The sequence below is a fragment of the Laetiporus sulphureus genome (genome assembly GCF_001632365.1).
Source record: "Laetiporus sulphureus 93-53 unplaced genomic scaffold LAESUscaffold_10, whole genome shotgun sequence".
NCBI classification, from domain to species: Eukaryota; Fungi; Basidiomycota; class Agaricomycetes; order Polyporales; family Laetiporaceae; genus Laetiporus; species Laetiporus sulphureus.
In genome coordinates this window covers 176,783-204,562 of record NW_024468519.1, presented here as the reverse complement: position 1 = coordinate 204,562, position 27,780 = coordinate 176,783, and the positions used below count along the sequence as shown (strand labels likewise).

At 51.4% G+C, this 27,780-nt stretch overlaps 6 protein-coding genes across 6 annotated transcripts; 3 read left to right on the top strand and 3 right to left on the bottom strand.

Annotated features, from left to right (window-relative positions):
- The first annotated feature begins 551 nt into the window (after window positions 1–551).
- On the top strand, window positions 552–5,604 carry LAESUDRAFT_675862 (antiviral helicase). The gene is made up of 22 exons (XM_040905610.1): window positions 552–882; window positions 932–1,049; window positions 1,110–1,415; window positions 1,474–1,548; window positions 1,624–1,764; window positions 1,814–1,959; window positions 2,007–2,244; window positions 2,297–2,403; window positions 2,457–2,585; window positions 2,636–3,042; window positions 3,093–3,190; window positions 3,240–3,305; window positions 3,354–3,527; window positions 3,581–3,769; window positions 3,821–4,006; window positions 4,053–4,173; window positions 4,241–4,371; window positions 4,421–4,648; window positions 4,700–4,879; window positions 4,934–5,218; window positions 5,277–5,445; window positions 5,498–5,604. The coding sequence occupies exons 1-22, from the start codon at window positions 692–694 to the stop codon at window positions 5,524–5,526; spliced, it is 3,714 nt and encodes a 1,237-aa protein (XP_040766340.1). The 5' UTR covers window positions 552–691; the 3' UTR covers window positions 5,527–5,604.
- A 111-nt stretch (window positions 5,605–5,715) lies between these two features.
- On the bottom strand, window positions 5,716–11,730 carry LAESUDRAFT_735775 (Calreticulin-domain-containing protein; the record flags this gene model as incomplete). Its single annotated transcript, XM_040910623.1, has 22 exons — window positions 5,716–5,829; window positions 5,888–6,271; window positions 6,329–6,476; window positions 6,531–6,639; window positions 6,699–6,801; window positions 6,856–7,027; window positions 7,082–7,200; window positions 7,258–7,668; window positions 7,738–7,796; window positions 8,197–8,349; window positions 8,403–8,661; window positions 8,714–8,832; window positions 8,891–8,978; window positions 9,034–9,247; window positions 9,301–9,738; window positions 9,791–10,403; window positions 10,456–10,580; window positions 10,631–10,797; window positions 10,849–11,058; window positions 11,110–11,248; window positions 11,297–11,495; window positions 11,550–11,730. 22 exons carry the CDS (start codon window positions 11,728–11,730, stop codon window positions 5,716–5,718), a joined length of 4,524 nt encoding a protein of 1,507 aa, XP_040766339.1.
- Window positions 11,731–11,951: 221 nt separating this feature from the next.
- Window positions 11,952–12,891, top strand: LAESUDRAFT_675854 (Prefoldin). The gene is made up of 5 exons (XM_040905609.1): window positions 11,952–12,014; window positions 12,068–12,234; window positions 12,288–12,378; window positions 12,431–12,484; window positions 12,537–12,891. Exons 1-5 carry the CDS (start codon window positions 11,982–11,984, stop codon window positions 12,561–12,563), a joined length of 372 nt encoding a protein of 123 aa, XP_040766338.1. The 5' UTR covers window positions 11,952–11,981; the 3' UTR covers window positions 12,564–12,891.
- Window positions 12,892–12,893: 2 nt separating this feature from the next.
- Window positions 12,894–18,828, bottom strand: LAESUDRAFT_757321 (ABC-transporter; the record flags this gene model as incomplete). Its single annotated transcript, XM_040912286.1, has 29 exons — window positions 12,894–12,928; window positions 12,981–13,004; window positions 13,061–13,142; window positions 13,197–13,353; window positions 13,408–13,565; window positions 13,619–13,753; window positions 13,812–13,915; window positions 13,970–13,984; window positions 14,041–14,108; window positions 14,159–14,342; window positions 14,397–14,565; window positions 14,625–15,130; window positions 15,189–15,305; window positions 15,365–15,519; window positions 15,573–15,721; window positions 15,786–15,981; window positions 16,038–16,096; window positions 16,148–16,188; window positions 16,237–16,261; window positions 16,313–16,480; window positions 16,534–16,692; window positions 16,750–16,791; window positions 16,848–16,970; window positions 17,029–17,524; window positions 17,578–17,947; window positions 17,999–18,195; window positions 18,249–18,363; window positions 18,414–18,435; window positions 18,493–18,828. 29 exons carry the CDS (start codon window positions 18,826–18,828, stop codon window positions 12,894–12,896), a joined length of 4,407 nt encoding a protein of 1,468 aa, XP_040766337.1.
- Window positions 18,829–19,408: 580 nt separating this feature from the next.
- On the top strand, window positions 19,409–20,749 carry LAESUDRAFT_748701 (uncharacterized protein; the record flags this gene model as incomplete). The annotated part of the gene is made up of 9 exons (XM_040911529.1): window positions 19,409–19,539; window positions 19,597–19,616; window positions 19,671–19,718; window positions 19,769–19,844; window positions 19,898–20,072; window positions 20,142–20,162; window positions 20,224–20,563; window positions 20,633–20,651; window positions 20,705–20,749. The coding sequence occupies exons 1-9, from the start codon at window positions 19,429–19,431 to the stop codon at window positions 20,747–20,749; spliced, it is 855 nt and encodes a 284-aa protein (XP_040766336.1). The 5' UTR covers window positions 19,409–19,428.
- Window positions 20,750–21,024: 275 nt separating this feature from the next.
- On the bottom strand, window positions 21,025–27,777 carry LAESUDRAFT_757319 (uncharacterized protein; the record flags this gene model as incomplete). Its single annotated transcript, XM_040912285.1, has 28 exons — window positions 21,025–21,255; window positions 21,308–21,425; window positions 21,483–21,607; window positions 21,667–21,950; window positions 22,002–22,207; window positions 22,259–22,389; window positions 22,436–22,533; window positions 22,582–22,708; window positions 22,760–22,835; window positions 22,896–23,042; window positions 23,097–23,236; window positions 23,298–23,501; window positions 23,555–24,335; window positions 24,388–24,445; window positions 24,497–24,747; window positions 24,793–24,925; window positions 24,976–25,162; window positions 25,215–25,337; window positions 25,397–25,843; window positions 25,901–26,008; window positions 26,067–26,177; window positions 26,230–26,400; window positions 26,455–26,777; window positions 26,839–27,118; window positions 27,167–27,247; window positions 27,305–27,451; window positions 27,502–27,635; window positions 27,690–27,777. The coding sequence occupies 28 exons, from the start codon at window positions 27,775–27,777 to the stop codon at window positions 21,025–21,027; spliced, it is 5,310 nt and encodes a 1,769-aa protein (XP_040766335.1).
- Between the last annotated feature and the right edge of the window lie 3 nt (window positions 27,778–27,780).

The following is a 27,780-nucleotide window of genomic DNA, read 5'->3' as shown; positions in this document are numbered from 1 at the left end:
TCCTCAAAACAGCAATGGCGTACGGCGATTATATAGATCCTGCCGAGATCCTTTGTCATGAAACAAATCTCTGCTCTCGCCAAGCTGGCGACGACTTCCGTTTTCAAATAACAGAAACGTTTGCTCCACAGATGAGATGTGAAGAGCTGCTAGGCTGTGAAAAGCGAGATCTTTAGGTTGCGGAAAAGATCGGGTCGTGAGCTCAGAATTAACTCACGCAAACTCTATCTCACGTCCGAGGAGCATGCAGCTTGCCATCGAGAAATGTGGCAAACATTCCGGTGCCAAGCTGGTTGGCTATCATAGCTTCTTGTATCGGACTTGTCGTGCTCGAGCAGTGTTTATGCATTCACCTCATACTGTAAAACCACTGATACGGTGTCAAAGTGGCATGGCTTACATAATATTCTCACCGTGGCACATGATTTGAGCGCTTATAAATGTCGACAAGCGCTTACGTCATACCACCTGCGGGCGTCTAATCTATCAGGAAATGTATTGGGCGCTTGTGCTTCTGCTTTCTGCGTCCGCTTCTTGATTCCGCCACACACCAGCTTGTTGGCACCTCAAGACGCGTTCGTCCAACCGTCTGGAATACGACCAGTTCGTTGTTGCAATCACATTGTTCAGGGCAAGAGCCTAAGCCGTGTGCAGCATTGACGATCTCACTCTGCTTTGCCCGTTGGAAGTGATGGGTTCTGAACAGCACGAAAAGGTGCTCGAACGGCTTTTGCGTCCTCGCCCAGAGGATTCTGCGGAAATTCTTCTGGAGCTGGGTCTATCTGGGCTGCCTACAAGGGAACAGGTGCACAGGGAGATCGAGGAGAAATTGCTCCTTCCTAAAGAACGCTTGCCGGAACATTGGCTCCCTACCTACCAAATGTGAGATCCTCCGCGAAAGGATGTTCGGCGGCGCTGACCATCGCGCCAGACACTGGGACCATGAGATTTCTGTCCCCTCATTGCTCTCGCTAGAGCCTTCCCCACCGCCGACGACTTTAGCGTTCGTTCGAGCCGGTCTGCATGGGCGCGTTACAGGGTACAAAGAAGTCAGTCTACCGTACTACTCATACCGGCTTTCTAATAACAACTTTTTTTAATTGTATAAGGTATCTAATCCCCGTATCCCTTCGGGACTGACGTCAACCTCTCTCGATCGTGCCCCTGGCCCCAGTGGCAGCTTCGTAAGAGGAAAAGCAGGTTATGTGCCATTCTGGCCGGGAGGGCTTGAGCAAAGCAAGAAGAGTGAGCTGGATGTGATCAATGACCTGCAAGAAGAGTCAATCGGCTTGAGGAGAGTTGCTCCTGGACTAAGCCGCGGATTGCGTCTGCCTGGAGAAGAAGTCGAGGAAACGTTGCCAGAGGAAGAGCTGGAGCCATTATCGCGACCTATCAAGACTGACATTGAATTCTTGGTGCCTTATATGCTATGTAACTCCTATACATTTTCAGTGCTGACCTGTTCTTGGCCAGCCAAATGGAGAGGCTTACGCAAATGAGGTCACTTTGAGCGGCACATCTGAGATCGACGAACTTCTCCCAACTACTGTGAGCATGCGCGGTTACGAACACTTCACTTGCAACGCACACCATTGTTGTGGAGGCTGACTGCAGTTATTACAGAGAACACAACTGACAACGATCAAGAAACCACGCCGACCAGCACACCGAACGAATGTGCAGAAGCGAGATTGGGCGCACGTAGTAAATGTCAACAAGGAAATGACCAATTTCCATGAATTGGTACCAGACATGGCACACAAGGTTTGTTCAATTCCCCGTTGAACCAACAGGCACTCAATCTGGAACATAGTACCCATTCGAGCTCGATACATTCCAAAAGCAAGCAGTGTATCACCTTGAGATGGGTGACTCTGTATTTGTTGCCGCGCATACATCCGCAGGTAAAACGGTCGTTGCGGAATATGCCATTGCATTGGCTGGAAAGCATATGACGAGGTTCGTCTGCATGCATATGTTGAACTCTCGCGCTCATGAAAAATTAGAGCAATTTATACTTCACCTATCAAGGCCTTGTCTAATCAGAAGTATCGTGATTTCAAGCAAACCTTCTCATCCTCCTCCATCGGCATCTTGACAGGAGACGTGCAGATCAATCCGGAAGCCAATTGTCTCATTATGACAACGGAGATCTTGCGTAGCATGCTATACAAAGGCGCTGATCTCATCCGAGACGTCGAGTTTGTGATATTCGACGAGGTCCATTACGTGAACGATGCGGAGGTGAGTGAATTGCCTCTGCGCGTATGCCGTTGATTGAGCCTTATCCATGCAGCGCGGAGTCGTCTGGGAAGAGGTTATCATCATGCTCCCTGATCATGTCAACATCATCCTTCTATCAGCTACCGTACCAAACGCGAAAGAATTTGCCGATTGGGTGGGGTAAGTCAGCCCACTACACTCATTCTGTTGTAGACTTAACAGAAGAATGGCAGACGAACGAAAAAGAAAGATATATATGTCATCTCAACATCAAAACGACCTGTTCCTCTAGAACACTACCTTTATGCAGGGAGAGATTTCCATAAGATCGTAGATGCCAACGGTAATTTCTTAGGAGAAGGGTACTGTCAAATAGTTCACGAGTGGCCATAAAGCTAACCTTCCCTGATAGGTATCGTGCTGCGTCGGAAGCGCTTCGACGGAAGCAAGACAAGGAACGAGAAGCAGCGGGACTAGCGCCTGTGCAACGCTTGGGTGCACGTGCTGCTGCACCACAGAGGGGTCAGCGCGGCGGTCCAGCTGGACGAGGCGGTCAGCGTGGGGGCACACCATCGAGAGGTGCTGCGCCACCCCCACGTGGAGGCTCTCCGCGGACATTCCACCAGCCTGACAAGAACCTTTATGTCCATTTGATGGGTAATCTGAAGAAGAAATCTTTGCTGCCGGTTGTGGTCTTCACACTATCCAAAAAGAGATGCGAGGAGAATGCGAGCACCTTGACAAATCTGGACCTGTGCACAGCAGTGGAGAAGAGCGAGATTCATGTCGCCATTGAGAAAGCGTTGTCGCGGCTGAAAGGTACTGTTTCATGCAATGTGAATGCTAGACAGGTATTCACCAATGTATAGGAAGTGATCGACGGCTACCCCAGATTCGCAGAATGCGCGATCTGCTTTCCCGTGGAATAGGCGTGCACCATGGAGGGTTGCTCCCTATTGTGAAGGAGGTACATTTCGAGGCCATATGTTCTACGCCGGGTAACTCACTTTTAATAGGTCGTGGAGATTCTCTTTGCTCGAGGACTGGTCAAAGTTCTCTTCGCAACGGAAACATTTGCAATGGCACGTATACTAGTAAATCAGTCAACATTGATGACTCATGTTGCGTAGGGAGTGAACATGCCTGCTAAGTGTGTGGTGTTCTCCAATATCCGCAAGCACGACGGTCGTGCTTTCAGGGATATTCTTCCCGGAGAATACACGCAAATGGCTGGGCGTGCTGGACGTCGTGGACTAGATCCAACTGGCACAGTAGTCATCGTTGCAAACGACACATTACCGGAGGTCGGTATTTATGCGATCACGCCCGGGCGCTCGCTTACATGCCGACCAAACAGCAATCCACGCTCAATGGTATGATCCTGGGGAAACCATCGAACCTACAGTCCCAGTTCCGTTTGACATACAATATGATACTGAATCTTCTTCGGGTCGAGGCTCTAAGGGTCGAAGAGATGATCAAACGAAGCTTTTCTGAGAACAGTTCCCAGAAGATGTTGCCAGATCAAATGAAGAAGGTCATAGAGGTAATATTATTAGTTGGATCCATGCTGATGCACTAATCATAAACTATGCAGAGCGAGAAGGTGTTGTCTAGGTTGCCAGAATTGAGTTGCGACGTCTGCTTCCCCGATATCGAGCACTTTTACGATGCGTCATACGAAATTGTTGACCTAAATCAGACGATACTGTCGCTAGCCGCCAAAAACTCGCAGTGGAGCAGACTTATGGGGACTGGCAGAGTCGTCGTCTTACGGGATGAGGTTAGTATTGACGAACCCTATGATTTTGTTTCTAACAATTTCGTAGCGTTTTAGGTGGAACATGGCAGTGGTACTGAGAAATGATCGCAAGACGGACGAGACTATTATATTGGCGATGGTTGATCCCGAGACCAAGGCGGCATTGCTAGAACTTGAAAGGAAGGAAGGTCAGCCCCTTGTGTGGCCGTATTCGCTTCGAGCAAGTCCTTTAAATAACGTTCCACCACTCGATAGATGCGAGTGGCCAGAGCCCCCCTCCTCGATGGCCTCCGACTCCGACATCGCTCGTGGTGGACGATGCAACGTATTACCTTTGGAAAGTGCCATTGACAAGTATCGCGATGATGACTGCTTCCACGATCAAAGCGAGGTCGTTCCTTGTATGAGTGGATTGTCGCTCACAGAGCTCATCAGGTGGACGCCGACGTGATTCTATCTCAAAAACGGATATCAAGCATGAACAGTGCCATACAGTTACTGAATGCGGAGTTGGAAAAATGGCTGCAAGTTGATAGCATCCCTGAAGCTGATTGGAGCAAATTTCGCTCCCTGGAGTTTCAAGAGGCGTTGCGAGAACGAGATGAACTGGTGAAGGAACTGGGGGGCTTCCAATGCACCATATGCAGTGATTTTGATGATCATGTGGGTCTGTCCTGTTTACAACGTCTCCAGAGAAATTGAAGTGCTCCTTAGTATATGCAAGTCCATAGCAGGAAGTCGTTAATCGCGCACATCGAGGAGCTCAAGCGCGCGGTGTCAGAGCAAAACATGGAGCTCATCCCGGATTACGAGCAGAGGATAGGTGTTCTGAAAGATCTTAAATTCATCGACGAGAACTCGACCGTCTTGCTCAAAGGCCGTGTTGCTTGCGAGGTCAGTGGTTTGGCAATTGGTATCTGCGATTTCGTTGAATCTCTTCACAAACAGATCAACTCGGCCAATGAGCTCGTTTTGACTGAGCTTATCCTCGAGAACACCCTCGCGAATTTTGAGCCCGAGGAAGTCGTCGCACTTCTATCTTGTTTCGTGTTCCAGGAGAAGACAGATGTGGAGCCAATCATCTCTCCCAAACTGGAGGAAGGGCGGGATGCTATCATTGCAATCGCTGAACGGGTCAGCCAGATAAAAGACTATCACAAAGTACCTGGAGACGATTTCCGCGCCTTGAAGTTCGGCCTTATGGAAGTGGTGTACGAATGGGCGAAAGGCATGGTGAGGAGCATTTACAGCCCATGCTGTTCAGTATCTGTTGACAAACATCCCCCTGCAGCCATTCGAGCAAATCACTGATCTCACAGATGTGCCAGAAGGCACCATCGTCCGCGTAATTACACGTCTGGACGAGACTTGTCGTGAAGTTAGAGATGCTGCACGAGTCATTGGCGATGCGGAATTGTTCAAGAAAATGGAGGAATCTCAAATCAAGATCAAGAGAGACAGTACGTCGGTCACTTCGAATTGCCTTGCTGATCCTGACCACATCTCAACTAGTTGTGTTTGCTGCGAGTTTGTATTTCTAGCCGAGATTTGTCATAACGCATCGCATCATCTGTAGCGCAATCCCAAGTGTTATACAATGAATTTTGAGTTGTAACACGTCCTGTATCATCTCTCTCGCGAGCTCAAACAGGATATCGATTCAACTCCGCAAACATAAGCACAAGATGGAATAGGATCGTGACATTAAAGTAGAAACGCCGTCTCCCTTTTTACTTCCGCTTCTTCACCGGGGTTTCCTTCTTCTCACCGCCAGCAGCGGCAACAGGAACAGCCTCAGTTTTCTGCTTGTCATCGGGCGTGGGAGCATCGGTCTTCTTCGATGACTGTGAGGATAAACATTCGTGAACATCTGATACGGGCCAAAGAATCGACGTAGCATACCTTGGTCACGGGTTGTTGCGACGCACCAACGAGGCCGAACATTGCGCCAAGCATACCGAAGAAGGTGATAACGGAAAGCACCATCACAGCGCCGACCTCAGGCTGCGTCTTGAATGCTGCGACAGGATCGACCTTGGCGAGGTCGATGAACTTGAACGCCTTCTGGCGGATGAACTCCACCGGCTCCTCGATGAAGCTGAGTGCCTCGTCCTCGTCCTCATCCTTGACGTTCTTCTTGACCTTCGACTGCTCGACTTCGAGCGGCTTCTTGATATCGAATGTCTCCGCCTTGAAGGCCTGGGCGTCCTCGACCGAGTGTCCGATGTAAATATTGTCGAAGAGGATATCCTCAGTCATGGTCCACAGCTCGATACCAATGCCGCCCTGCAGGAAGGGACTTTTCAGTAACTTGTGATTAGCTGCTGGTAGATATGCACTCACGATCTTCTTGAGGTTCTGGACAGGGTTGAGGTCCTCGAAGAAGTCGGGGTTGGGGATCTGACGCGGGTGCCACTCGCCAATGTATGCCGAATTGTCGATCATGGGAGCGTACCACTTGCCCTTGTAGTCAGGGTTGGCCTTCATGGGGCTTTGCAGGGCGCTCATCAGGATTCATGTAGCCGATAGAGACTTGCAAACGTACCGTTTCCATTCGCCGCAGCCAGGAGCTTCGTCGCACTTGGGGTTGCGTACCACGGGTGCAATCCAGTCGCCGTCTTCCTCATCGTCCCACTCCTCAGGCTTTTCGGCGTCTAGAATAACGACGACTTCTTGAGCATCGCTGACGGCGGCATTTGGAGAAAAGACGTACCAGGATCAGGGATCATCTCTGGCTCGTCGTCGAGCCATCCCTCAGGCTTCTCAGCGTCCTCGTCAGGAATTTCGTAAGGCGCGTCCTCATCCCAGTCAGCAGGCTGTCATAATATAGATAAAGGAAATGATCATTAAGCGGAAGTATGGAGTTGTACCTTGGTCGCATCGGGGTCCGGAATCCTCTTCGTGTCAACCCAGTCCTCAGGCTTGGTGTCCTCAGGATCGTCGATCTCCTTAGGCGGGTTGACAGGAGGGTTGAAGTCATCCAGCAGATTACCCGAAGACTTGCTCTCGCCATTGAACTGGACATCGTACGTGGAGTTGGGGCTAGGTCGCCATAACGTAAGCCAAGAAACTGAGATAAGACGTAATGAGACGTACTAGAGAATGAGCGTGTAGAGGTTCGTGAGCTTCTCGATTGAAGGCTTTGGGGGAGTCTTCAAAGCGTGCTCCTCGTACTCGCCAGTAACCGGGTTCTTATAGCGGAAGATGAAATGAATCTAGGAGAGCATGTGTGAGTGCTGGAAGAAAGATGGAACCTGGGGAAGGGGACGGACCTTCGTCCCCGGGCATGTCAAGTCAGGACCAAACATGATCGTCCACGGTGTCTTGTCGTCGAACTCCTGACCCGCCGTCTGGAAGCCGTCCTCCAGCAGCTTGATGTAACCACCGCCACAATTACCGCCCTTCTGGTACTTCACTTCGTACTGTACGACAAGCGGCTTGTCGCTGAAGTCGATAGCTTCAGCGAAGGGTGCGGAGATGGCATGGTGCGCAGCCTTGGTCTTCGCTACAAGACCCTTGGCCCCTTCAATCACAGAAATAGTAGGCTCCTCGACCTCCCATTTGCCGACATAGCTGAATGTCGTGCCGCCAACGGGGGTCTTCTTAGTGGCCTCTGACGGGGTCCACCGTTCAGACCAGTCTTCCGTGAACTGCTCGATGAATGGCGCCTTGATCTCGGTGGGCTAAGGCAATGGTAATGCGACGTCAGTATAAGTTCAGGACAACGCGTCCCTGCGACTTGCCTTGAACACAGGCTTGGATTCTTCCTGTGCCAGAGCAACGGTCGCAGCGAGGGCGAGCAGAGATAGCGCTACTCTTCGCATGGTATACGAAGGACCGTGACGGTTGAAAACAATGTGGTAGGGAGAGAAAACGAGCGAGGATATGACAAGAACAGATGGCGAGCGTGCGAGTGTTTGTCTGCTCTAAATGCGCCTGGCTCGACCTGCCACGTATCCACTTTCCACTAAGTTCTATGCTTGCCACGTGGACTCTAACAAGGCACGAATAGCGCCCGCCCCTGCCTAGTGCCATTCTCATTCTCCGGCCACACATGCAGCAAAAGTGCTCCCGCGTTGTACATCAGATATAGCAACCAAACTCTACCTACACTAACCCAGCAGATCCGCATGCCCCGAGGCGGACAATGCCAGCTGCGAGCGATGCGCAGCATAAGTAAACAGCCATGAACAATGATTGGGACCAAACACGCACAATGAACTCGTCGTCGAGGTATTTTGAGACAGCAATCTGATCTCCGAGACCTTTCCGTCGCCGTGTTTTCAAGACCAAATCCCTCGCAAGCGCTTGCCCGGAAGCGGGTTCTAGAGGCCGCAACTTGATGCTCGTGTCCGCAGGATCACCTATCGCAATGTTCATCAGAACATAATTGAGAGGATACTGACGTTATACTGACCTGGCACAATCGACCAGTGGTCGAAGACCTGCAAGCAGAATGCCTGACCCTGTGTGGCCGCCCGCAGGTCCGTCTCAAAGCCATTCGCATCAATGACGGGGATGAGAGCTTTGACCGTGTACAATGGTGATCCGGCCTTCGGAATGTCTTGCGTGACATGGCCACGCCGGCGAGCAAGGACTGTGTAGACCGCAGAAATGCAATCCGCCGGCGCTTGTACTTCGACGAAATAAACTGGCTCCATCAACCGCGGTGTGGCCTGATGGTTCTCTTTGTCAGATCTCCTCGTAGTCTCAAAGCAGTTAACGTACCATCAAGAAAGAAGAATAGCAGACACGACGCGCTGTAGGAACAATTTGCCCTCCCCCACGGAAGATTGGCTCCTGAGCAAGGCTTGCATCCAGAATGCGGAATTTCACGTTGCGCATGGCTGCGCGGTCCATAATCAGTCAGTAAGCATAGGAACGACACAGAAATAGGGCACGAACGTTCATCACAAAGCGGGCCTTCTCGAGCACCCCACTGAAACCCTTGCTTGATATGCTCCTTGACGGTCCCAAGGAGTTTTTTGTCGATCTGGGGCCATTCTCAGCAACGGAGGCGACACCCGATCGAGTCGTATGTGGCTCACCTGCGATGGCAGTGTATCATCCAGCAAAATGTTTGGACCACTATCATCAGGACCAAAGGCCCATATCGACCGAGAAGCAAGCAAATCCCACTGGTACTTCTCCTCGAAGAACTTGCCCCGCTCCTTCGCAGACATCCGCATCGTCACTCGTCCAGTTTCAATGTCCTCTGCAATACCTCGTTCTAAGGGTTCCGCAATCATCGTAATCCGGTTCCTGGGATGTTTGTTTATTAGATTTGGCATTCAGAGGATCAACTTTGTTCTCACTTTTTGTTCGGGGTATCTGCGTAGCACTTCAACGCACTCGTCTCCAACACCGTCTCGCAGAACTTCGTAACAGGGTCTGAAACCTTGATCTCGATCTCAGAAAATAGCCGCCGCAGGTCATGCATGACGCAGTCAAGATAGAGCTCCCCGGTTCCACTGACCACATGCTCGCCACTCTCCTCAACCTTCGTCGACACGAGCGGGTACGACTTGTTGATGCTTCGCAAACCTGAAAGCATCTTCGGCAACTCTGATGGCGCTATGGGCTCGATGGCGATCTTCAGCACCGACTGCGTCATGTGTTTAATCGGCCGGAAGATGTACAAGTCATCTTCAACGTCGGCGGATGCGAGAGTCGCTGTCTTTGTGATAGATGCATCCACGCCACCAAGCAACACGAGATTACCCGCAGGAACCTCCTCCGCAGGCACAAAGTACCTGCAGTGCTCCGTAAGTTTAGGAGAATGGACAGTTGATTGCATGTCATTACCTCGCTTCGCTTATCCAGATGTCCTCCACCGTAGCCTTCACCATGTCCTCCTCGTCTTCCGGCGAGTAGCCTTCGCCAAGTACCTTCACATCCATACCTTTCCTAACCGTTCCGCTAATGACGCGCCCAAACGCACGGAACGATTGTGCGTCCGTTGTGTGGTAGAGCTTGGTGATCTGCACCATCACAGGTCCATCAGGATTGCATGTCTTCATATGCGAAACTATTTCTGAGGACATTGGGCCCATATAAGTCCGTTCAACCTTGTCCGCTGTGGCTTCCACAGGGGATGGAATGTGTTCGACGATCATGTCTATCAAGCCGACCGAAGGCCCGAAGAACTGGGCTAGCGCCGCCTTCAGAAGCGGTCTCACATCCATCTTGTACATCACCGGCGCCAGCTGGATATGGAGGCTGTCGAGAGTCTCCTTGAGGCCGTCCGTCTCTTCGCTCAGGACCTGGGTATAGAGCTTGTAGAGCGGTTCGAGGATAAAGTGGACGAACGAGCGGTTTGCTTCCGGGTCGGCAGGCTTCCGGGTGAACTTACGCGTCTCAGAGTTGAAGTAAATGTTGCCCCAGAGTCGGTCCGCGAATGTAGCGACGTCCAGAGGCCCTGAACGAACGCAGATAAATGTAAGGCCTAAAGGATTTGGGACCACACTCACCATATGTGTCAGCGTACATCTGAGCGAACGATCTGAGGGTAAAGCACCAGTGCATATCTGTGCTCGCGAAAGCGACATTGCCATTTTCTGGACTGAGCCGAAGCGCTGGATCAGGGTTGATGCCACTGGAGTCCACTTTTAGCTGGTGTGATAGCGAGGCGATGCCTATACGCACCTAATGAACGTGTTGACCTCCTCAATGGTATGCTTGATCTTGTAATAAGCATCAGCAGGCTTGATGCGCAGCTCCAACACTAGCCTGTCGATCTTGTTCACCACCAGCGTTATCTTCACGTTTTCTTGCAAACAGTGACGAATAATGTGCTCTGTGTTCACCATCACCTACCCTTTGTGATCAATATGCCGTCAATTTATGGCAAGACAACGACTCACCCCCTCAACGACGTCGACCACAAGGACGACACCGTCCACCAGACGAACTGCCGAGGCAACCTCATCCATGAAGTTGACATGGCCTGGCGTGTCTACCAGATGAATCAAGTGTGATTTGCCGAAGCTTGTGGACAGTATCAGGGACATGGGTGAGGACTTGATCGAAATACCACGTTCTCGTGCAAGTACATGTGTGTCAGTGTACCGTGTCTGAAAGAAGAGACTCAGAACGAATTAAATACACGAATCAGGGTGTCTCACCTGATGATCGGAATCCCACATCATTTTATGAGTCTCAAAGGTCAGCATATCCATCAACGCCGTCTTTCCGTGGTGCAAATGTCCAACCACGGCAACATTCCGCACGAACTCGGGAAAGCCGGTCATGTTCAGCATGAATCTACGCAAACACTGAGACTTGTTAGACGAACAGCTCTAAGCAACTTACCCTTTGTCGAACCGAGTCTCCGGCATATCCTTCTCTTCCACCGTCCATTTTCGCACTTTTACTGGAGCAATGATCGGCTCAGATAATGGCTGTGCGTCCTCTTCCTGCACTAGCGTTTCTACCTCGGCACCATACACCTCCTCCGCCGAAGGATAGTACTGCTTGTCCTCATGCAGTACCACGGCATTGTGCATTTGTTCTGTGGTGTAGAGAATGTATCAAATGTCAATACAGAGCGTATTAGCAAGCGCACCATCAACTTCCATCAACGCTGTCTCTTCTTCGACCTGCATAGGCTCCTCTTCAAATCCCTCCAGCGGCTGGACTTGCGGCTGCTGAATGAACTCATTCTGCTGCAATTCCTCCTCCTCCTCTGACTCGAGGTCAGCACCGATGTAGTTACCGAACTCATCATAGTCTTCAAAGGAGGCCATAGTAGTAGAGGACGCTCTGACGCGGGCAGCTAGTCAGCGGCAAAAATAGGGCACAAGACTGCACGAGTGGCTGAGACAGAAAGCGCGTAAGAGGAAGACGAAAGATGACAAAATGCACGAGAGCGAGCAAGCCGAGAGGTACACTACGAGAGAGAGTTGAAGAACAAGTGTACCAGCGCTTAACATTGACGCGCCACAGGACGCGTCGATCATTTGGACGCGTCAAAGTCGACCACCATCCGCCACCCACTATGGCTAGCCTTCCTGATGAAACTCTTCGCAAGGTTCTTGTTTGGCTTGTCATCGCAATTCCGACTTTGATGCTTACATCTGGCAGATCCTAGTGCAAATTCAGCAAACCGCCGTCCAGTCACAACGGGCTTTAAATGTATCTCGACAGCAGATAGCGGCCAGGGAGCGGGAACGACGGATCCTCCAGCTTACGATAGAGGAGATTACTTCGTTGGAGGGAGATGTCAATCTATACAAGGGCGTTGGAAAGATGTCCGTGACCGCTTCATAGGCTTGTAGACCCTGCACTGATTAGGTGCTGCTAGGTTCATGATGGTCCCAAGACCGACGATGGAGAAGGAACTTAAGGCAGAGGAGAAGGAGCTCACGGATGACATCAACAATCAAAACAAGAAGGTAATTCTTGACCAGTTAGCATCACTCCCATTCTCTTATTGCCACCACCCAGTCGAAGTACTTGGAGAAGCAATTCAACGACGCCCAGGCGCAACTCCGAGACATTGTGAGTTGCAGTATAGTTCAGCAAAACTGACGCTGACGTCTAGCTCGTTCAGTTCCAAAGCACGTCTCAACAACGTTAACCGATACTCTGTACCCATGCCTGCCACATTAGCCTTCATCAAGCTGTATTGTATAGTGTCTCCTATACCCAGTCAGTGCTCTGTACCTGTAAGGTCTTCCTTGTTCCACCTCGCCTGTATCGGTGTCTACAGTGGCTGCCAAAGTGATGTATAGCATGAAAATAAAAGGCCAGAGGTACGTAACCGGTGACCATGACTCGTGCATTCATTACAGGGCTTTATCATATTCTACGCATTTCTACGTATGCAGCAGATGCCAGAGACATGTGCGACAGTTCGTTCCTCTCTCATCCAACTCAATTGTAAACGTACGCAATATAGATGGTCGCTTTATCGCTTGGCATAGCGTAGGAAACGCGACGCGACTAGAAAGGTCTGGGTGAGCGTGTGCCGAAGGTTCAGCGCTGCGCCACTTACTGATGGTCACAATGATATTGAATACTGCAATAAAGATTGTCAGTGTCAGATAAAGCAGAGATGGAGACTAGTGCACATACTGCAGAAAGAAAACAGGATGAACGCATCTCTCCATCGATCAGAGTACTTGATGTTCAGTGGCTCAAAGAATTGGTCACCAACCTGATTAATAGCTGGCTCAGTCTGTCTCAAGCGCTTCAAAAAGCAAGCACATACAGCATATTGACAGTAATGACATGAACTGGTTGCGTTCGGGTTCTCCAGATAACCGCCGTAGGAAGAGACGAAGGTGCCTGCCCATTCCTGACACGTTTGCCCGGAAGGCGGGTGAAAGACCGTAAACTCTTCGCTCTGGCATTGAATCTTTAATCCACTGGCAAGAGCCTCCGGTTAGCGAGAGCAGCCAGTGCATGGCGTTGAGACATACTGCAACTCTGTGGACAACATCGAGCTGAGCGTACGGGTGTACGGATCAAGTTGATACATCCATGCACGCCAGAACTTCTCCATCGTGGGATACGGGATCGTGACTCCACAGAAGGTACTCAGGACAAGGATAATAAACGGATTGAAGAGAGGCGCAATCTGTATGTCTCAACTTAAGCGTTGTACCATCTCGTAGGCAGGTGAGAACAGACCTGCATGCTAGGAGAGATTGCACCGATGAGCTGACCCAAGGTCACGCCAAACAGCTCCATGAACAGGGTGACCAGGAACTGGAAGAAAGTCCCCCTCACTCCGGCCGAACCTTTGCCGAATCCCATCGGATAGACCTGTCAGGGCATCCGTGTCAGTCTACCGTTTGACGTATAGTGACGGAAGCTCGCATACCATCAGAACCCAGTAAACAATAGCGCAAAGAACAGAGTACGGCATCTCCCCAACAAGCTGTGCGATGGCGAACACATACGGGGAGTATATCCTACTGGACGCCTCTGCATCACACATTGTAAGCACTTATCTCCCGAAAACGATCACCCTGAACTAACCTCGAATGAAAATCCCTGGATACCATAATTATCAGCCAGTTAATCTGATGACGCGGACTATTTGTACGTACGCCTATTCAAAATCCACATTGGCTCCAATTGGCCCATGACGATAGCCGGAAGGATAGTCACCCAGAAGCTATTCGGCACATTCAGCAGCGCGGAAGGAACGAACACGGAAACACATACATTCCGAAGACCCGATATTGCAGGTCACGAGAGCTGTTGCCCAATCGAAGGAAGGGCAGCGAGACGAACAGCGAGATGAAGGCATGCACGAAGAGACGACTGAACACATAATCCGGCGACCTCCACAACATCGTGCTATTCCGCACAACAACGACCTTCAGCTGGTACCAGAACGGCGCGGCGTCTATGATACGCAAAGATTAGCATGAAGTAATGCAGCGACTGCAATAATCCTTACAGGTGGCGGGCTTATCGTTCTCATTAACAGCCTTGGCCAAGGCCTCCCGCTTGATTAGGTCAATCTCTGTCCTTGTATCTGCATACTCAGGGGAATCCAGCCACACGTCCTTCCAATCACGATCGCCGATACGAGGGGCGAGTCCAGCACCAATGGCATCCAGCATGAACTATAAAAGAGAGGGGGTGTTCAGTGACCTTCGGGATACCCAATATTTGCCGAACTCACTTCAGCTGGGTTGACGTTAGGCGGGCAAACAGCTCCGTAGCGAGCAAAGTACTCCCGCAGAACGTAACAATCAGGACCGATGCCGCCAAAGTAGACCGTCTCACCGCCCTTCTCAAGCAGGAGCAGCTTGTCGAACGTCTGAATGAGCATCGACGACGGCTGGTGGATAGTGCACAGAATCGCCTGCCCACTGTCTGCGAGTTTTCGCAGGAAACGAACGAGGTTCCACGCACTCTGCCCGTCCAATCCGGACGTTGGCTCGTCCAGGAACAGCAGCGACGGCTTGCTCGCCAGCTCCACTCCAATAGTGAGCCGTTTGCGCGCCTCCACTCCAAGACTGTACACCACTGCGTCGGCCAGGTCTTGCAGTTCCAGCACCTCGATCATCTCCTCGACGTAGGCGTCCTTCTCTGCCTTCGGCACATCAAATGGCTGCCGGAGGTATGCGGAGAACCGCATGGCCTCTCTGACGGTAGCAGTGCCTTCGTGGACATCCATTTGCTCGGCTGGAAGGGCGCAATTCAGTAAACTTGCATATGTCCTAGCTCATATATGTTCGCGCACCGTAAGCAGTCTTGCGCGCGAAGTCTGTTCCAAGCGGACGACCGTCGAGAAGCAGTTCCCCAGTCACGACCCCGATGTTCTTGCGTTGTGCCAACACATCCAAGCAAGTCGTCTTGCCTATTCGTGCATGGGATGAGTGATCCTGCGGACAGCATTCCAACAAAGATTTGACCTACCTGCACCGGACGAGCCCATGAGAGCAGTCAACGTACCCGGCTTGCAATAGCCAAACACATCGTGCAAAAGCCTGAGCGAGCCGCCAGCTACGGGGACATGGTAATTGATGTTCTCCCAAGTGAACGTCTTGCTTTCAAAGTCGAAGTTGCCGTCACTACCATACCTGGTCAGTACCAGCTCTCGTAGCTGAAGTTCGTTCAGACACACTTTTTGTTTTCCCCAACTCTCTCAATGTCAACGCCCTCCTTACTTTTTCCCTCTCGCTCTGCCTTGCGTGCCCGCAGACGAGCATTTAGTGCTTTCCGTTCGTTGTTCTCTTTGGCGTGGATAGTCACAGCCGCAGCACCGTAAAATTGCTGCGAAACATAGAGTTGAATAACGAAGCTGCTACCGCTGAAAAATAAAAGCAAGAAGACTTACAGGATAAAGTTCGACGAGAAGAACCTGTGTGAGCTGGAACAGCAAGAAGAATCCAACTAGCACGAGGAAGTTCTCGCGCCAGAGATTCGAGACATTGAGTTGGTATCCAGCGTCGACGTACGACCGGCCAGGGATCGTGCTTTGTCCTGATGTACCACCGTATAGCGTGCAAGCCTGGTTTTCTCCGAGGTAGTCACTGGTGGGGGAAAATTCAGATCATATCCTATTGCGAATCTCGATGGAGACACTCACGGATACTTGTTTGATCCTGGAGGGTTACGTGGGACTATGTAATCGCCATCGCAATCCAACTACCATAACTGAGCAAAATGCGCAACGGATAGAGATAGGACTGAACGTACGGATAAGCGCATGAATTCGTTCTCCATGTTCCCACCCCAGCCTGAACACCGATAAGCGATTGGCCATCAGCAGATTCTCAGACGCCTACCATAAGATATCGGATTAATATAGTACTGCATGCAAACATCAGCGACTGCCAGTCAGCATGCTGAACAGATACGTACGATCCAGAACAGCCAGCGCTTCATCTGAAAGACAGGGATCATATAACCAGCATACAGGATCATGTTCGGCAAGAAGAATGTCGCAAGGCGGAACGCCGAGTCAAAGTTGGTGCACATGAACCCAAACGTCCTGAAGAAACCTTGCATCGTCAAGAACGTGATGTACGTCTGCGCATGCATCAGCATATCCATAATCAATGCGTGAAGAAAATATTGCTCACAAAGAGATGATACGTCCAGAAACCGCCTGCCGATCGCGCGAGGTGCGCCATGAAGTAGATGATGATATTGTAGATGAAGACCCTCGTTGCAGAGAATGGGATATCCGCTAATGTGTTGGCGATGGCTATCGCTGCCGGTCTATACAGGCCATAGCTCGTCTAGAAACAGTAATAATCAGAGATTAAATGCCTTTAAGACTGGAAGATCGTACCAACCTGCTTCTTGATGATGGGTCGACCAAGCATCTGCACAGGCATCTGCAATTCACAATACATGAACTTGAGGAAATATAATCTTAGTAGCAGACGCATACCTCTCCGAAAGTATCCAAACAAGTAGTAAGCATCGCAGCGAAGACGACCGACCCCCTCGTAAATGCGCCCGCCGCATCAGGCTTGAGGTCAAAATACGCCGCCCCAATGACCAGCGCCAAAATCTACCGTAGCGCTCGGTCAGTAAAGACACCGAACCCATTCACGGGCGGTCACACTCACAGTGTGCAACGAGTAGCTCGTGATCAGCTGGAACCGGTCCTGCACACGCATCTGGAACTGGCGCATCGTGAGCGCGCGCACTTGGTTGAAAAAGCCCTGCGTGTACGGGCTTTTCTTCGACACGCCGCGCTTCTTGTCCGCTGCGACCGCCGCGCGGAAAGCCTCCTGGTCCGCCTTGTCGTGCTCCATGAGCGTCTTGTAATCTGCAAGCGAGGCGTGCATCTCGTGCGCGAACGACGACTGCAGGAACGCCTGTTCCAGCTCCTCGGGCGTGGTGGGGACATCCGCCTCCGAGCGACCCTCCGCGAACTGCCGCTCGTTGGGGTCCGTGCAGCCGGTGAGGTAGTCGGGCGTGCTCTGGCGCGGGAGCGGCTTGTAGCCGAGCCCTTCGAAGTATGCCCGAGCGGTCGAGGGCGGACCGAAGTACACCTGGCGGCCTTTGTCGAGGACGAGGACCTTGTCGAAGAGCTCGTAGATAGATTCGCCAGCTTGGTATCTAGAGGGGGGCGAGTCAGAATGAGTATACGCGTGTGAAGAGAACATACGAACAATGTCACGAAGACTGTCTGGCCGAGGACATCCGTCATAACCCTCAACGACTTGACAAAGTCCAGCGCGGTGCTCGCATCGAGCCCGCGGGTAGAGTTGTCATAGCATAGCACATGGGCTCGCGTGGCCATCATTTCCGCGATCGACACGCGCTTCCGCTCCCCTCCTGACACGCCTCGCACGAACTCGTCGCCGACGTACGTGTTCGCGGTGTGGGGGATGTTCAGCATGCGGAGCAAGACGCCCATGACGGTCTGGTTGAACTCCTTACGCGACATCCCCGGCAGGCGACCGTTCGGCCCCGGTGTCTTCAGCGACAATGCGAATGCAAGCGTCTGCGAGACGGTCAATGTCGCGATATGGATGTCGTCTAGGTCGCTTGTCAGCTCCGCTACGCCTGCACCGTCTCATGCGTGCTTACCCTCTTGGTTGTAGACGACCTCGCCCTTGTAATACTTGGCCATCTCGTGCGCATCGATACCGGCGTAACGGACGTCACCGGATATCTTCGCGTATTCCCTCCTCTCGTTAGCCATGGTCTTGAGGAACGTGGTACAGCCCGCCCCAGGACATCCCAAAACGAGGCACATTTCCCCCGGCTTCAGAAGCCCCGACTGCCTAAGAATTTTGTCAATATACTCATGATGCACGAATTGACGGCATATGCTTACTCTTGAAGAATAGGTGTTGTTTCGATGTGCTTGGAGGGAAGCAATTTTGATACCAGTGGCCGGACTAGTGGCTGGAGCAGTAAGAATGGAGTGAGCCAAAAATTCAGGGCATCCTCTGCGTGGAATATCAGCACCGGCACGACATATAGTTTTGCTGCTACCTACGGCCAAATGTTCGGACGTATAGCTAAAGTAGAAATCTATGAGCCGTGATGAAAAGTCACGATGAAGCAACTGGTTATACCTTGTGGCCTGTTCCTCCAAGCACCTCCACTCGAAGGCTTTCCCAAGTGACACCGACGTGCTTGTGCTTGATGCCAGCACTCTGCATGGCATCATTGGTGCTGCTGAGGTATTCGCGCAGGTCGAATGTTTCTTCCAAGTCAGCTTCTCTTGCTTTCTCGATGTCTTGCTCATATCCCTTCTCTTCCCTTTCATCGTTCAACTGCGTCGCACGCGAACGCCTTGAAAGTGTTCTGGACAGCTCGATGAAGGCAGCCTCAGCCTGGACGATATCCACATGGTGGGCCTGTGGCTCAGCGCCCGCCAGCGTTTCGTCGTCGCCTGGTGTCTTGCTCATGGGGGATACGGGATCAGAGGGATGGATACCTCACGTCGCCTTTGAGCGGAAACGGCATGACCTGTGTGAAGCCGGTTATATAGGTGTGGGGATATGCATTCAACGAGAGTCATCAAAATATCCGATAGACCGGGCCCGGATGGATTACCCAAGCAGTGTTCTTTGACATCAGCGCTATAACGTTTGCTTCGATGTTTGATCAACGATTGGCTGATCAAGGAGTTCGTGCGGAACAGTGCAGCCAGCAGAAGGATGTCGACATGATACAGATAGCGTAAGTGCTCCACATATAATCCGAGTCACAGACACGACGCGACCGGCCGTCGCTCGCTAACGGCTCCTGCGCTAGTACGGATGATTCTACAAGCCAGATGCAGCGTGTGACTTTCGAAACCGTATCTGCTCGAGTGGCAAACATAGGGTGCCAATGAGTCGTGGTCGAATAAGCAGCTGTGAATAACGCCACCCCCGCCAAGGAGTGTTGAACGCGATCGATGTATGCTCGCGCCACGTGGTCGTGTCCGCCCAAGGCCCCTGGACACCGCCCTCGTGACAACCGAGTTTGTCACGCCCATTGCTCATTAACGTCCGCCATCCATCATGCACCTCCTGCCGAGTCTCGCATTCTTTGCCTTCACACACCTCACCGCGGCGCACGGAAACGATGGACCTGAAGCTGGAGAGACTGTTCAGCAGTATGCCCAGAAACACGTACGTGATTCCTACCATCACCACGTCGATTATCTCGTGCTTACTGTTAATTCGCAGATGGCCTCTGAGCACCATATGTGAGGCTTTCGGCTTTGCACGCGACGCCTAGTCTGACTCGAGATATGCTTCAGTGACTCCTTTGACACACCAAGTTTCTTCCAGTTGCATGATCTGAACCGGTACGTTCGCATAAACGTTTCATGGTTGCCTAACTTAATGCAAGGTCCAGCGACGGTGTCTGGGATCGGGAGGAGATAGAAGCGATATACGGCGTGCATCATGTCTACTCGCAGAAGAAGTCAAAAGTGCGAACGTTTCTTGATGCTGCTCCACGGCCAGCTGAGGGACATTTCTGCAGGATGAGATCCAGCACCAAGAAAAGGCAGACCACATCGTGAACACCGTACTTGCCAAGCTCGACAAGGATAAGGATGGAAAGATCACGATGGAAGAGTTCGTCGCTGTTGGTTTCGACGGGCTTCCGAATTTTGACGATCTCGGTGCGGAGGGACACCATTACGATGTGGAGAGCGGTCCGTCCATCCCATTATGAGCTGCAGACCTCACGTTCATAAATCTTCACTTCTGTTCATGGCCATCAGAGTTCTTCCTTCACCACGAAGGTGCGCAATTCTCGCGCCAGCCTCCAGTCTCCCCACCAGCTAACCCTGCACCATCCCACAGAGCAATTCCACTCCACCCCAGAAACCCAAACCGACGAGTCCTACACACACCCCGAGGACATCGAGCACTTCGCGCAGCACGAGAATATCGAGCGCCAAGAAGCAGAACGCGAGGCGCGCTTCCAAGGCATCACCGTCGAGGAGGCCCTCGCGCAGCACGACGAGCCCGATGAGCCGGAGCGCGAGGCGCGCGCCAACGCACGGACGGTCCCGCGCGTGCAGCGTACCAAGCCCGAGGAGGACGACCCGGTGAAACGCTACGCAAGCGCAAAGGCAGACGGCCAGTGGGGTGAGGGCGAGGCGGGGTACAAGCCTCCCAAGTCGCCATCAGATCGGCTCAAGTGCGTGTCATTGTTTCTTGGTTCTTACGTGTCCGGGCCGGTGTTAACTCATCCATCCTACGTGCGCAGAAAGAACTTGCCGTACAAGGTACCGTACCCCTTTACCCAGCTCTCGATGATGATACGCATGCTGACGCGCAGGACGGAATGCAGTACAAGTTCCGCCGCACCTGGGGCGATTTCTAATCTTTCGTTCGGGGCCGGTTGGCTTATGAATGTAATGTATGAGTGTTTATGTCAAGGCATTTTGGTCGTATGTGCTGGGCATTGGACATGTGCTATTACTACAAACCTTTGGGCGCAACGCCCTATCAGCGTTGCCAGTGGATATGCGCCTGCGCTCCGATGCGTCGCATCGGCACTCATCTGATCGGAACTCAAAAGATTCATTACACGGAGAAGTATACTAAATCCTGCACAGGCTTCCTACAGTCCAATGCGGCCCTAGCTCAAAGGGCATATCATCTCCCGTCAAACATGTCCTCCAACAGTCCTCGCTCCACCGCCTCCCAGTCAATGTTCCCACCGCTGTTGTAGACACTCTCGTACGATGCGATGCTCGCGCTAGAGAAAAACGGTCCCAGGTCTCGGATGCTGTCGATCTGCCTGAGTGACCGCAGCATGGGTCGTCGCATGGATTTGGTATCCACGGTCGGCGTTGGGGCCGTTCCCAAGACGCATTGCGCATCATTCTATGTTTCACGCTTAGACGATAACTACAGGTTCAAGATATTTGAGACGCACCTCGTCCAAGGGTAGCTTATTGGTGACTTCCGCCATCCGATCCAACATGGCCTCTGGGAACCAGTCGTCTGGGCGGTAGATCGCATCAACGGTATCCGTAATAAAGATCCACTGATGTCTAAGAAGCCGTAGCCTGTCAGCGGCACACCTGATCAGAATGCTCATGATAGCGTACGTCTGAAACTCTTCTGTCTGAAGGACCAAGAGCAAATCCAACAGCTTGCACGCGGCCAGTATCAGCCCCAGCTCTTCTGAGCCATCAGATGGCAGGCTTATCAAGGCTTGCTCGAACAGCCGATACTATCGACAACAGAGGGCGTCAGCTCACTGAACGATATCACTACGAGTGCACATCGTACCATTTCCGTCAATATGACAGGCCAAAAGCTCGAGAGATTGTGAGGTGAAAGACGGCACAACAGCACCCGCACGCATAAGTAGACCTCGCTCTGCACTACTGGTGCGATGACGTTGCGCAATGTGTCAACCAGCTTCTCCTGTATGATTGGCAGGTGCACCAAGAAGTGATTCTTCTCTCCAGATAGCAGCACGTAGGAGAGCCTGCGGAGGTTGAGAGAACGCAACAACATCTCATATTCCCGGTTCGTGAATATGTTTGCGGACGGCGCGGTGGTGATCTTGCCTGAGAGTGATCACTATGCATGCATGAACCATTCGGTGATATGTAGCTCACCTAGCAGCTCCGTCAGAGCTGTCTTGTCCGTGTCGAAGAAAGACTTGATCATGACTCTCCAATTGGCACCGGCATCAGGAGTCGAGTTGAAGCAACGGTTGTCATAGAGCGCCTCAGTCACTGGTCCCCGCCATGCTTTCAGAGCGGATCCGATCTTGGTCAACTCTTGAAACAATGACACCACACTGCTGTCAATGTCTAGTGGCCTTGCATTCTGAAATGAGCGATCATCACTGGACCGGTGAACAATGTCTTACCTTGCCTTTCCCTTCAACGACGGCGTAATCACGTTGTAGACGATGCTATTGCATGCCGCAAGGACCTTGTCAGCTTCCGGGAAGAACCTTCGCAGATTGGGTAGCACGCTAGACGCGATGTATAGGTTGATCTTTATGGTATGAGCAAGAATCTAAGGGCCATGACACGAGAATCACCTGTTCGATAAGTTCCGATCCATACGCTGGTCTGATGGACTCGGGGAGCGACGTCGAGCTTGCATTGATCTTCTCGTCCAACTTGCCGTCCGATGCTACTGTCGAGATATTACGCATCAGACTGCTCTCAGCTACATACCACATACCACGAGGAAGAGATGAGGTTCCGCCGTTCACAGTCAGAGTGTCGCGCGGCGTACGACGGATCCAGGAGCCTTGATCGTAGGGACGCCCAGCGAGGACGCAGAGATCTAACAATTTGCTGTAGTTGTCCTATTCTCACGTCAGCAAGCCCCAAGCACGTTGTAACGCACCATATATCACCTGCAGCTCCTTGCGTATGCGACGATCCTCTACTGCCGTAGTCTGGCAGACTTTGTCGGCCAAGACTGTGAAACATCTAAGGAGCCTAAAGTATCAAAACGAAATCCACGATAGATCACAACGAGCTCACCTCAACATCGGATATGCTTGCACCTTAAACTCGCGTAACGTGGCCACGGTCTCCTTAATCAACTGCAGAAAGCGAGCCCAGACTTGCAGTGCCAATGGACCCTCAAGACGTTCGGTGTAATGTTCCAGGAAATCGAGAATTGTCAAATCGGATCTGGAGGTACATAGGTGTCAATAACCACTGAAACAACACTGACCGTTGTCGTACAAATTAGCAAGCACGGATGACTTCCTTGATTTATCCGCGACGTTGGGATTACGTGAGGATATGCTTTCGCACAACATGTGTACGACGTTCTGCGAGCTGGATGCGAGGATGTCCACGATCTCGAATATTCCAATCGTTCCCTGAAGTCATTTTCGCATTTATAGTCAATGCGACCAGCAGATCTAGTGCATGGGGACGTACTGGTTCCCTTTGCCAACAGTCAATGATAGACTCGAGGACCATGGTCGAATGTGCGCGGAAAAGATGTTCAAGGACCTTGCGACTCCTATTCCTGGCCTTAGAATATATGGATATATCAAACAATCGTGAAGTCGATGCTGCCAGATTGTCCCACAAAGCATATAGCACGCGAACAGCTTCATGCAAGGCATGATAGTCGGAAGACTGATTAAACACATCGTCAACTCAAAGGCATATACATTTTCGCTCGCACGAACCGCCAATGGCTCTTCGGTCACTCCTGGAGCTTCCGAGCTGAAAACGTTCGAAACATAACCGAGGAGACCACTGGATTCCTGGCCTGGTGCGGAATATTCTTCATCCGTTTGATGAGTCTCTGGGACCTGAGAAAAACTGAGGAGCACTAGACGTTCCAGAGCAGTGAGAAGCATTATGAAGTCAGCGTCGGTTGTCGTGGTCTCGACGTCATCATCTGCTTCGCCTTTGATTGAGATCTTGCGAAGGTCATTCAGAGCAAACCATAGCTGTCTGCATATTCCATCGCAGACAGGATCGACACACGAGTGCAGGAGGTCTTGAAATTGCGGTATTGTCATAAGGATGAAGTCAAGCCAGTGTTGTAAAATGGGACGGTTGGTCGGTCGGGAAATACCGTCCAACAATGTCTGGATTAGTAAAGGATTGACCGCATACGTTTCTGCGTCCGCGTCCGGTGGGCCCGTCGACGGAACTCCGTCCACAGCTCCACCAGGGAGTAGGAGGGATCCCCTTCCCGGATGCATGGATGCGCCAGAGGTGGACGCTGAGATGATGGAATGTAAGAGGTGCAGCAACTTGTTTTGCAGGTCCAAACGCCCTGTATGCACGCATATATACAACTTCTTGACAATGGCAGCCTCAATAGTCTGCAAGAGAGGGAACTCGATCTCCCCGCGGGAGACCAGGGCCTGAAGCAATTCGATCGAGTTGGCTTGTGAGGAGACATTGAGCGGGGACATCGTAAGCGCAAGCGCGGGCCGAGGCTCAGACTGCAGGAACCTAAGGAGCGTTGTTCAGTCACATTACCGAGTGAGATGGGAAACAACCTCACCGGAGCAGCAGATACAATAAGACCTCCATATACGTCGCCTCGGCAAAGCTGACACCAGCTTGGGACAATGAGTCAACCCATACGCAAATCTGGCGAATTCTCCTCTTACCAGATTGTAATCGCTGAAGCAGGTCGGGATAGAGAGAACGGACGATCGGTGTAGTACGAGCAATCCTGGTGAATCCTTGACCGCCAAATTTGATGACAGAGAGCAACGTCTCCAGTGCGTGATTGATGTAACGCTGGTCGAACGGACGTTCGTAGTAAAATCCCTCTAATATCTTGCTGTTAAGATCTGTCGTAGCATTCGTACGGCGGATCGAAGGATCTGATAAGTCAAATAGGAGTGGATCCAGTACCCTAGAGCATGTCAGATGCAGTGCCAACAGCAGCTTACATACTCACCGCAAGTACGACTTCAGGCTACAGCGCATCCACGTCTCTCCGATCCGGCGAAACGTAGGATCCCCGCTCTTCAAGGTGTCCAGGACAATCATCATCGGTACTTTCAACCTGGACCCTGGCACAATATCATCGTCTGCATATGGCAGATGAGCATCTAACCTCACGTTTAGGATAACTGACTACCTGTCAATCTCCAGAGGGTGCCAAAAATTTCGCATGAAATCTCAACCTCAGTAGGATCTCGGGAGGACATTCGTCGAGAGATTGCGGATTCGACGTGCCGTCTGTGACCGATTGCATCCAGCGACCACACCAGGGAGACAGCACGGCTATGATGGGCTGCCCAGGGTAAGCGTAAATATCGCAGAAGCTGTTCATTCGTTACCATCAGCAGCGCTTTGATTGTATCCGCTTGCACTTACAGAGGTAACCAATGTTGAGATGGTCGACCACTCCCCGATCGAGAGCTTCGGTTGAAACGCATTAGAGCCATGCAACCTGACCGACGTACTGATGATACGATCCACGATGTTGAACGTTACCCTCTGATCTCATTCTGATCAACATCGATCAATTTCAGGTAGACAATGCGAGCATCGCTCACCTCCGTATCTGAACACCGTAAGAAGACCGACAACCATTGAGCGGGATCCCATGAGACGACAAGGGGCGTCGACCTAGCGCTATCGACCCTCAAAGTAAAAAGATCCAAGAGTAATAGGGACCGGATGAGAATCCCTCGGGCCTGTCCCAGATCGCTCGGAGTCGATAGCAGAGACGTCGCGCCGGTTATGCTAAGCAGTGTAAGATCTTCGATAATTGTCGCCAGCGGAACATTGGATGAACTTCTCGCGCGAGGGCGCGCATAGCTCTGTATGCCATAGAATGCGCAAGCGAAGGAAGAAGGGCCCTCGCTTATCGCTGATTGTAAATCATTCGATAGCTTCGGGAGAGATAGGAAATCCACCGCTGGAGAGATGCGCCCAAGGACCTCTTGCTGTAAGGACAGGATTCGTAGGATGGATGTCCCCTGTAGCCGATCAATATGGTCCTGGATACGGAATGGTAGCACCATTATGTTGGAGACAGCACCACATGATGAACATACCATTAGCATCTCTGCAATAGCGGCAAATATGATAGGCAAATGGATCGTTTCAATTTCCTCATCCTGTGTGTGGACATTCACTAGGAGATATTGCACCATATCGCAAGCCTACAGGATTATTGCGGAGATCTTTTAGATTTCCACTTCATCATGAACGCAGACGCACCTCGGTTCGAGACTTTTCTAATGCGACCTCGTTGTAGATGGCGGTGAACATTTGCTTCCATAGAAGCTGGGGCTCGACCGCTTCATATACTGTACTTGCAGTAATGCTCAGCTAAAGGCAAGCATTGTGAGAAAGGGACAGCCTGGTCGCTTATTGGCCTTACGTCGTCACCGGAATCAGAACCTGCTTCAATGGTGGCTTTCAATGCCTTGAAGGCATCATAGACAAGAACCTCTGTCAGTGGGAAGCCAATCTCCCATTTGTCCAGGAGGGAAACAAAGATTTTATATGGCCGAGATGGCGAGTAATCCGCCAAAGGACTGAACATCTCATCCTACCGAGAGAGTGATGAGATAATACATCGAGCGTTTTAGGTGCAAAATCATACCCTGAGGGTGGATCGCAGTAAATCGAGAGCATGCGCTTTGAAGTATTCGATTTGACGCTGGCTATCTTCATGAGGTCCGAGTAGCCAGGAATACAACCTCCGGTTCAACGAGAGATCTCTCCTGAGTACTACGCTACTTGCTGCATGCATGAGAATCGTACGATCTTCATGCTGGGCACGTCTGAATGCGACGCCGTCGATGCGGAGCGACTGAAGCAACAGATCGAGAGCACCTCTTCGAACAAGAAGGTCATCGTCTTCCAATGCGGTGGAGAAGGCGCGAATCATCAGACCAATATCGCGGCCCACAATGAAACTGATATCTATTCCCCATCTGAATGAGTCAAAATTCTGGTATTCCGCACGCGAACGAAGACAACATACCTTCATCAGCCTTCAAGGTCGGAAGCCTTCTGGAAAGGAAATTCAGCGAGGTGCCTCGAGCGGATGGCATGGTCAGCATGATCAGCCAGATGTTTTGAAAGAAGTACGACTGGGAGACTGTCCCAGATATGCGATCCAGCAGACTCAACACCTTCTCGAAGTATTCTCCAGTCTCCTCTTCCAATCCCGGCAGCAAGGCAAGTATGAAGGATTTCATGATCGGACGCAGACCGCTTTGTAAAGGCAAGTAGTACGTATCGAAGATGTTCAATAACGTCGGCTATCGGGTTGTCAGCAAGGTCGGACTGCTCGGCGGTTGTGCACTCACTTTCACCGAGGTGGCTGCATATTCAAAGAATGGGAACAGCCCAGAAGACCAAAGCGCCAGATCGCGGTGCAGACCCTCTGTCTGATGAGAGGAGAAGTGAGCACTACACGAGCATTATAATTCTCCGATACGACATACTCCTAGGACGGCGAGAATATGCGAGTACACGTCCAGCGCGCGCTGGTGGACGCCGGTAGGCAACGCAGGGTTCAGGCATTGTGAAAGACGTTTTGCGACTACGAGCTTGCGGGGTATCTCTTTGAACTGCTCATAGGCTTGAAACGTCTACACACAAACTAACTAAGTAGTGGTCAGGCCTAGGAGGTCAGACTAACCTTGAGCAGTTGCTTGAGGAACGATATGAAGTCTGCCCATTCATGCACACTATCGAAGGAATTTAGGCATTTCTCAACCTGTTGCGTGTATTTCTTGTATTTCGGATCAGATTTGTATGCCGGTGGAGTTGACACTGAGCATTTTGCTACTGAGTCCCGCACCGGATAGATGTAGTGCTCATACTGACCACGCTCACTCCCTCGTAATGATGACCATGGCAGATCTCTCTTCGCAGGTTCAGGGGCAACAATCTGGGGCGAATTACTTGTTGACATAGG